Source organism: Rhagoletis zephyria, unplaced genomic scaffold (genome assembly GCF_001687245.7).
Source record: "Rhagoletis zephyria isolate East Lansing unplaced genomic scaffold, Rhagoletis_zephyria_1.1 Rzeph_scaffold_17975, whole genome shotgun sequence".
NCBI classification, from domain to species: Eukaryota; Metazoa; Arthropoda; class Insecta; order Diptera; family Tephritidae; genus Rhagoletis; species Rhagoletis zephyria.
The window spans coordinates 1-10,393 of record NW_016175036.1 but is presented as its reverse complement, the minus strand read 5'-3'; the positions used below and the strand labels follow the sequence as shown (position 1 = coordinate 10,393).

General features: G+C 36.9%; 1 protein-coding gene and 1 pseudogene across 1 annotated transcript; one reads left to right on the top strand and one right to left on the bottom strand.

The window, feature by feature from the left end:
* The first annotated feature begins 390 nt into the window (after nt 1–390).
* LOC108380020 (WD repeat-containing protein on Y chromosome-like) lies at nt 391–7,597 on the top strand (annotated as a pseudogene).
* Nucleotides 7,598–7,701: 104 nt separating this feature from the next.
* Nucleotides 7,702–10,387, bottom strand: Rab3-GAP (Rab3 GTPase activating protein; the record flags this gene model as incomplete). The annotated part of the gene is made up of 6 exons (XM_017636389.1): nt 7,702–8,049; nt 8,118–8,315; nt 8,387–9,521; nt 9,591–9,718; nt 9,792–10,008; nt 10,075–10,387. Coding segments are annotated over 6 exons (2,168 nt in total), but the record flags the coding sequence as incomplete, so codon positions are not given.
* Nucleotides 10,388–10,393: the final 6 nt, after the last annotated feature.

The following is a 10,393-nucleotide window of genomic DNA, read 5'->3' as shown; positions in this document are numbered from 1 at the left end:
ACATAGCCCCCATACCTTAAGGTAAGACGTATTCTACGTCAAAAATGGGGTTTTCAAGTATCTCATAATATTGAAATAAACACCGCCTTCGGCACTTCCATTCAGTTGTAATACATCCTTGTGCATATATATGGATGGATCCGCCCTTAGTGACTTTATTGGGGTTCCACTTTTCTATATCGTAGTGCGGATTGTGAGGAAATAGTCCATTTCTTTTGGTGGTGAAAGTTATTCAGGACACTACTATACACCAGTGAGAATAGCGCATTGATATTTTTCGTTCTAATGACTTCTGTTTTTTCCATAAAACACATTAGTCATCTTGAACTCGTCTTTAATTTCCATAAAATATGCGAATATTTTCCAAAATATTTCATTATTATTATTTAGGATATTAGCTGTTGGCTGGGATCAGCAAGTAACCGAATTCAACGATGTTGAAGGACGAGAATATGGAGATCCATAGAAATGGACTAAATTCCATAATGACGATGTCACTTGCGCTGATGTAAAACTAGGCGAAGGTGTCGTAACTGCGACTTATTCTGGTGCGATAATATTTTGGAAACTCGAAACTGGCCAACCATATCGAAGATACAGTGTAGCAGATCCCAAACGGTTTATTGAGGTAACACTTTTTCATTAAAACTTTATTAAATATGAAATTCTCTACGAAATTATACAAAAGCTCAAACACAGAGAATCCGTCAGAGATAGCTTAGGTAAACGAACTTCACAGCATTTAACCGTTTCACGTTTTGTGCGAAAATCAATTTCCGATAATATAAAAAAGATTGAATCGGAAATGCATAAGAAACCTACATCATTTGAAGAAGACACTTTTTCACAATCGGAATTACGTGAAGAATTAGAAGTAGCGGAATCGCAGCGCCCCGTAAGAACAGTGTCTGTGCAGACGGTGCTATTCCTACAGACGCGGCCAATGACAAAGGAGCATGGTATGTTGATATTCAATAGATATAGAGCTCCATATCAGCTTCTTCAAACGTACAGCGCTTTTTAGGTGGAAGTAAACCGCTGAAAAATTGAAAAGCGCTAAACACTTGCAAAAATCTGTTGCGAAGTGCTACCCTTAGGGCCGGTTACTCAATGTCTGGTTAACACTAACCACAGGTTAAACATCGTTATCGACGTTACCGACTCCCTGTTGTATGCATGGTATCGAAGACGTCGATAACAATGTTTAACCGGGGATTAGTTTCAACCAGGCTTTGAGCAACCGGCCCTAAGTATTAAACACTAATGCTCTATTTGGCATTCTTGTTCTTTTTTTAAGGAAGCGTTTTTGTCTCTCTCGATACGGGAATAATTCAAGTGTAGTCCCATCACCAACGAGGCGGCTATCTGACTGAATTCAATTCCAGTCATCGTAGTGGAGATTGTGTGCTGACAACGGCGACTGATCGCAAAAATCGTTATCTTTTTACGGGCACTGCCTTTGGTTATATCAAGATTTGGCATATTGTAAATTATTGGTAAGTCAAGTAAAATGAAAATATGCTGCGCTCATACAAATCTCTTCAAAATTACGTCTAGGCAAACATGAGTGGCATAAACCCACGTTTCAAAGATGCTATGGTGGTTTCCCATGGAAACGGAGATGGTGGACTTAGGGCCTCATATTCTTGCCCTTATACCTTCGCCAGTTATTGAATCAGCTTTAGGTATGTGGCCGCAAGGTGTTACGTGGTATGGTCTGGTTTGCCAAACAATTTTCAATGTATTTTCAGCTGAGATAGGGCGTTTTTGAACCGACTTCTGAGATAGGGCGTTCTTCAACCAAATTGGGTCATTGACCCAAATATAAAATGTAACGTGACATTTTCGCAAGTTTGGGATATTTTTCTTTTGTTAATTTAATGTTTATTATTTTCTTATGAAAGTATACCTCAAAACTTCCTAAAATTTCGAGTCCCAATTTATAACAGGTGTCGATATGAAAATAAAAAACAACAACAAACCAAAAACTTATTTAAAAAAAATGTATTTTTGAATTTTTTTCGTGAAGAACCTACGCATGCCCACGCTCTTATTAAAATTCTTAGTATTAAATTTATTAACTTTAGTGGCTTCCTTGGGATATATAATTTATTTTATAGAGAAATTTCGATTCAATTCCCTTTTGTGGATAAATTGCCTTTACAAAAATATCCCAAATGTTTACATTGCAGACTAAGAATTTTTAGATTTTTGTCCACAACTGTTCTCAATGTTTTTGCTGCTTAACTGTAGAAGTCTATAATAAATATGCCAATTCGTCTTTCTTGAATTCTTAATGGGTGTATTTTTTTCTTGGATATCTCTGTGATTTGGCATTAAGGCTTCTGAAGAGACCCCCAATGTGAGATCAGATATCGGCCGAGTTGTAACCAAGAGTGATATCACGAAGATCATGATGCCGAATTTCCACTAGGCATTGAAATGACAAAAAATTTATTCCATTTAAAGAATGCCATGTGGAAATGAACTTAATGACTATTTTTTTAACGTAATGACATGATTGTTTTTAATGCCTAACTTTGTCATTTATCTTTTTTGCAATTTAATGCCTAGTGAAAATCCAGCATAAGAATTATATTGTAATTTTATATATGTAGGGTTAAATACAAACTGGGAAAAATTATAGAATTAAAAGAAGCTATGAAAAAGTGACTCGTTTTGATGCCTTGTGAATTTCCTAGTTATGCAGATCTTAAACTTTAATATTTCCCAGAAAGCGTGTACACGAAAATTGTACGTGTCTCCATGTACATATTTATGTATATGTTTGTATGTATGTTCACTTTTAAATAAAGTTTTCGTGGGAGTCAATGACTGAAATAATGAAATTGCCACAGAAGAAAATATGGGTTACGTTTTATTTATGTAATAAATAAGTGTGTATGTATGTACCCTACAAGACAGCTGAGTATCATATGAGTACTCATATTATCATTACCCCTAATCACAAAAGTGCTTATCAAAGTCCTCATTTTCGTTCAGGCCATGGGAAAAAATTGAGTACTTTCCCCTCAATGTTGTCATCAGAAAGTCCTCAGTACTAATAGTCAAACTACTCATTTATGCCGTACTACAAAAACAAAAGTGTAAATGTGTGAGAATTTTTGCCTAAAGTGCTCAGCAATGTCTTGTAGGGTATGTATGTACATATGTATATACATATATATGTAACAACATGTCTGTAAACCAAACTATAGTAAAAGGTAATTTACATATCATTTCGTAAACTTATGTAGGTTCGCGTGTTTTATTTGAGAAGGAATCGTTTAAGCTGCAAAAGAAATTTAGTAAATAAATGGCAAATGGCGGATGGGCGTACCAACGAATAAATGTAATATTCAAATTTATTGCTTAAGACATGCGGCTACATTAGTACAAACATGTTTACATACATGTACACTTACATATGTAGTTATATTTTTCACAATCATGTCAAAATGTAAAAACATTCGCCAACAACTGTTGACGTTTTAACGACTTTTGTGGTATTTGATTTGGTTATTATTCGTTGGCATGTCGCATGTGGCATGCGACAACAATGATGGCACCTGTTGCATCACCCACATACCAAATAAGAAACTTGTTATTTTCTGTATTAATCACAGCATACCGGTGGAGGAGAAGCAGCACATTTCTATGCCACTACTTCGCTTGCAGTTTATATTTTTGTGCAAGGAGCGCTTCTTGACGCGCACCAAACGAGTGATTAGACATCAAGCGGAGCCTATGCTGTTGAGTTCATATAAGGCGCATATTAAAGCAATCAATTCCATCGTATACATTAATACGCCAAAAATATTCGAAATATCGTGAGTAAATGCATTGTTTTTTTTTTGTATGTGTGTATTATTTTGGTAATTAAAATTGTATTAAAATCGCTGTTTTATTGAATACTTTTTCTAATTTAGCGGCAATCACGATTGTTCTTGCCGCTTATGGTCACTTGGCGGTCGTTATCTTGGTACTTTGGGCACACCTTTACCCTGGCTTAAGTTATCACCCTTCGAAGCAGTGGAGGAAGATCAACGATATCGTATGCCGCCCGACATCAAAAAAGTGGCAAGCTCCACAACAATGAAGGTAAATTTACTTAGATAATTTCGAGGGGGGTGTAGAAACATAAATTTTGACACATATGCACACATGGATACATATGTATTTATATCCTTAACAACGACCGAAAAAGGGTTTTTGTCGAAAATATGGTTATGAGTAGCTGTTCATTCTTCCGGCCCGCCGCTTTGCCGACGCAAAGTGGTCGTAGAAGCAATTAGACCGTTGTTGTTGTTGTAGCATACAAGTTCCCCAAAGAGTTTTTGGGGAGTATTGCTGGAGTGACAGTCCTTGACCAGATATAAATCTGGGTCGCTTCGCTTACGAAGACTCGACTGTCGTGGGAACGTAATCCCGATTTCCAGTAAAATCTGACCACTTCTGACTAGTTCGGACTCGTACGGGATTGCAATTTATATAACAAGCACCATATAAATCCACATTTCTAACTTAATATATATATAAAAATTCAACTAACCAGTTAGCAATTTCACCAATAATTGTAAACTTTTTATTCAGAATCTTTAGAAAAATTTTAGGTGTGCAGTTTTATAGCTTATTAAATTTTAATAGATGCTAGAAAATCGCGTTAATTTTTGATAATTTTTTTTTCTGACAGAGTTAGGCATTTTCTTTTATATATGTAAAAGAAATGTGCTGGTTATATACATAAGCCGTTATCGATTCGCCATCAGTTAGCGAGTGGCGAAACGAACGAACTCAATGAGGTACAACCAAACTCGCTATCGTCTATCCGTGCTAGCTAACTTTGTTGTTGCTTTCGCATGCAAAATTCTTCTTTAAGCGACCGGAACTCAAACATAACGAGCGAGAAGTGGCGAATCGATGACGACTATTTTTTATTAACCGACCGGAACTCAAACATAGCGAGCAGAAAAGTGGCGAAACGATAACGGCTAAAGTTACCCGTTAAAGGATGGACGATAGCGAGTACCTCAACCTTCGAAGTCAGAATAATAAGAAATATACTACATAAAAGTCCTATTTTTCCTCCACCCGAAAGAGGTATAAACATTCTAAAAAAAATATTTAGGTTGGTAATGCAACCATGGACCCAAATTGGCAATGAAACTTGCAAGTAAATTTTCTTGCTCAACTTTTAGACGAGCGCACCTTATGCCACTTAACCTAATCAGCTGACCACAAGTGTATGGGCAATCGAAAACCGGAGCGTTGTTGTTCTAAAAGCATATAAATCACCCAAAGAGTTTTTAGGGAATGATGTTGGAGTGACTGTTGTTTGCCGGATATGAATCTGGATCTGGTTAGGTAGACCCGACTATGGTGAGAGTGGGCAAAACCTCCCTCTCTGGGGTCTTTCGTGGATTTGTTAACAATATGCATCGGACGAACGAAATTGTTTGCACAAAATCAAAGCGAAAATAGGATGTTTAAAAACATGTATTTGAAAGAAAGTAGAGCTCTAGATACCCGGGTATCGAGCAATGCGAGTAGCTCGATACTCGCTCGAAACTCGTTCATTGCTCAACTGCTCAAATGTTTGTTCAAAATTTTCGAGTTTTTGAACAATTTCATAAACAAAAGAAAATTTGTAAATTGTATTTGTCAGCAGCTGCTTTCTAATTCATGTTAAATAAATTATATTATTAAATATCAATGTAACAATCTTTGCATTATATATCAATAATTTGAAAAATTTAAAAAGTTGCTACCAAAAATGTCAATATAATAAAAAAACATTGCTCAAATTACTCGAAAAAACTCGAATTGCTCGAGCTCATGCTCGAAAATTTTCGAGTAATGAGCATTGAACAAGTGTGCGAGTACTAGCTGCTCATATACCCGGGCTGTTTGAAAATGTGCGAACAAAATCGAGAGCTCTAAAAGAAAGCACTCACCATTTAATGTATGTATGTATATTCTAACTTTCAAGTTCCAAAGTTCTTCATCCCACTTTGCTGAATTTTATATGTATCAATTAACAAGCAGGCACTTACATACATACGTATGCACTTTGAATAAATTAAATCAAAAATAAATCATCAAATAAAACGATTTTAAATAAAACACTACACTGCAAAATGTAATTGAACAAACCGAGGCACCTACGAAAGGAACGGAACTGGAAATTAGGCACTAATCAAAGGACTTTTAGTTTGAGTATTCAGGCTTTTTACATTTATTGGGTATACTTTGAGAACTAAAGATTTACGATTATTGTACACTTGCACTTTATCGACGTTTTACGACACTTGGACTATATAGACGTATGGTGACCTATAAATACGCGCTTATTCATAAATGCACATTTTAGCGAAATTGATACTGCGTGTATTCCAATTGCTAGCATTTAGCTTCTTTTATGTATTTGTGTTATTTATCACTTTTTAATAAGTGAAGTAAGCCCTCACTTTATTTATTTATATTTGCAAAAATTAATTTACGAATAATGCACTAAAAATTGCTATTTGCCTTTACCTTCACAACTGACAGTTTTCTTACATGTTCGAAATGGCCGCGGCAGCGTACGATGCCACGTGGTGTATGTACAAACCGCTATCTGTACGGAAATGCCAAATACTACAGGGTGGTGTTAGTCAGGTTTGTGCTTACAACGATTAGCGTAGTAGGAAACAACTCGAAAGGAAAGGCGCAAAATAAAGTATGTATTAAGGAAAAGGAAATAAAAGGCACAAAATTGAATTAAAACTTCAATGAGAAAATATTATATGTATATCAAATATGGGTAATAAATTAATTACTCATGCACATTGAGTACAAAAAATATGCGATTGAAGTGATTCTAAAGCTTTATGCACTCTTATTCAATTCATAATCTGTTGATAATACTTTTGACCCAGCTAGGTAGAAATTTCGCGCTACTTCTCTGACAAGTCGAACCTTTGATGTAGTCAGCAACAACCTCGCCTTTTTAAGTTAGAACGTCACATCAAAGTTCTTAGAGCTTTTGCCACACAAACAATTTATAGTTGAAAAATGCGCTGGAAGTCTAATAAAGGGCACCCAACGCTTTACTTCCTTGAATTTACCAAAAGTTATACCACCGGGTGCGCTGGAAGTTCTTTAGCTTGCATTTAAAGAAAAATTTATCAAAAATATCGTTTCAATAATTTCAATTAGTAAACAACAAATGCATTCGAAATTCTTCCACATTCAGGTGATTAGCGGCGTTCAAGAAGATAAAATGCCAGCACGTTACGATCCGAAGACAGCGGATGATAATGAAGCCGTTGAAGCAGAAGCTACAGCGCGTATGTACGGCAAACCTTTGAAAGAACCCATTCTTGGTAAATACTTTGAATTGCCCGGCAAGAGTGCTACCGAACAGCGTATCGATTTGGATACATCACTGTCGTATATACCGGTTTTTACACATTTGAAAATACACGAAGCCGATGATATTGCAAGGCCACCCACACCGCCGACAATACGTCGCATAGGCAATGAAGACTATATGGAGTTTTATAATCCGAAACAGAAGTGGGGATCAGGACAGAAAAAACCAAAAGAGTTTAAATAATGGATAAGGACAAAAAATTAGAAGAAAGAAATGGCAGCAAATAATCGCACAGGTGTTCCGGAAATTTTGCAAATTTTCTAGTAATTTGAAACTACATATGTACATACATTTGTATTTTGATAGCATATTATCTATATTCTGTATTTACTTTATATAATAAAAATTTTCAACTCATTACAAGTCATTAAACATTATGCATATTTCTTATGAGCTATATAGTTAGTTAAAAAAAAAGAATTGTGCATAATTTTCATATGTAAATGTTACACTCGAACTTACTCTTGTAATAAAGAACACGCATCAAACATTTGGCCGGCAATATGTAGATAATTGGTTGGCTCTTTCTGCGAGAGTAAATGGAAACAGTGTGCCACTAATTTTTTTAATGCAATGATATTAATCTCATCCGCGTCAGTAGCGGATATTTGAACGTATCCACTCGGTGCATCGCGCTATTTATGTAGTAAAAAAAAAAAATGTATATAAATAGCATGGATATAAAAAAGTGTGTCTCACATACCAGTCTATCGAGAAAATGCAAAAGCACATGACCCACAGACGCAATTTTCATGTAGGCATCGCGCGATGCCTTCGCAATCAAGTTTAGGCGCCGGCCCGCTACCTCCAGAAGCAAACGTGCAATATGTTCATCGTCGCGCAACTCTTTTAACAGCGGCTCACCGTGAGCGTCGTAACCATGCGCGTACATTTCCACTGCCTGCATTTAAAAAAAATAAAATAAAATTTTTGTAAAGTTATACAGGTGATTTAGCAAAACCAAACACTAACTTGTTGACGTATAAGCGCCGTTTTCTTCAACTTCCAACTTTCTGCCAATGCCATAATCTTCTTCATACACTCTTCATGCTCTAGCACGTACAACTGCTCCAAGTCTTCGCGTATTAAGTCCATTGAGGCAGTAATTACTTTGCATAAGAAATGCTCACGTTGCTGTTGCAACACCAAATCCGCTTCTGGCAGCTCAAAAGCCAGCTCTTTATTGATATCACTGAAGAAAGCCTTATTTGCCAAGGCATCGAATACATTTGTAATGGGTTTAGGCATTTTAATTTGAAATTCTGCTATCAAATGTAATACAGCGCATAACTCATAGTGCAATTGTAACAACTCTTCAATAGCATTATGCTGTTGCAACGCAAGATACTGCAGGGGCAGCTGACCATCCGTCAGCGACTCCTCGAACTTCAATTCACGGCTATTGTGGTCGAGTGAACTGCTGAAATGTTCTAAAAATTGTAAACTTAATTCGAGAAATTCAGGCACCAAAGCGGCAGACATTTCGATATCCTGTTGGCACATTTTATCCTTCGGCAAACGACCCGCCTTTTGTATTAGTTTCATAGTCGATTGCAGTGGATACTTAAGGGTGGCATTCCAAAGCATACAACAAATGCCATGCTTCAACGCATAATCTATCGGCTTGAAGTGGGACATGCATGTGAGTGTAGCGCGCATATATTGCAAGCATGGTAAATTTTTACTCCAATGTACCATATACTGCCATGACATAAGACTGAGCAGCATACCCGATTCCAAACTAAATGGAAAATGTTCGCGCAGAAGTGCCAATTTTTTTAGTACTGGATCATCTGTGGACTCGACTGCTACCTTCTTGTCTGACAAGCATTGATCGCCCCCACCTACATTAATAGCTAACTCCTCTTTGTCTTCGATTGTATTCGTATTAGTTGGAGTCTGACTTTTCTCTTGCACACCAATCTCGTCTACTAGTACTACTTCGGTTTCAAGAATTTTCAAAGGATGTATGCGTGAGTTGATCAACCATTGGGCAGTAAGATCCGTGACAATGCCTTTGCCCCCGTTGACAATAAATTTTAAACTACAATCTGGTGGTTTATATGGCAGTTCGGGCATAACGGGTTCAGTACTTTGTATTGGATGCCTGAAATTATGTCAATAGTTTACGTATGCATCACAAAACTCTTCATATGTATACATTTTATGCACTTACTCTACAGTGGCGCCTAATATTGAAATATCTTCCAATTTGCCGATGAGTAAACCCCATTGTGCTTGATCGTGTGAGATTTGTTCCCACTTTTCTTCTTCCTCTGCCTGCGAACCCTCGTCGCAAGAGCCCTTATAATTTTTAAAAATAAAAAGATATTAAATAAAATATCAAACACTTCAATATCACAACTGTATATTGTACTTCTCTAAAGCCCCGTCGAAGTTTGGCTGCCACTGACTTACACACAATGGCCGCAAGTAAGCCAAGTGATTTGGGACTTTCCAAAAGTATTTCACGCACATCCTGCCACCATTGTGAGATGGCATTGTATGCATAGTCGTTGACACGATCGCCTGCTAATTCGCAGAACGCTTTTATCATAGCTGCCAGCCGTGACATATCAGCAATAACTTCGTCACTGAAAAGTAAGTAAATAGTTTTGTAAAGTTTAATAATATCAAACCTGCCTTCTAGCTGTACTAACCAGTTTTGATATCGGAATGGCTTCTCCATCCAAAAGTGTAGCGCCAAAACCATCAAATCTTCAGCAGGTATTTTTGCTTTAACCGCTGCCGATTTTAACTCTTCAAAGCACAAACCGCTTTCGAAAAATTCCCTAAAAAGCCGCCCACTTATATAGCCAAAGCTTTCGATTTTTTCGCGTAGGAGCGGTAATTTATCCTCAATATCAACTTGAAAAATGCTTAAAAAGTCAACAAAGTGTCCATCTTCCTGGCACCGCTCTTGAAACGTCACCCTTCCACTGAAATGAGCACCTTCGTCGATATCGCTTTGGGTTGGTT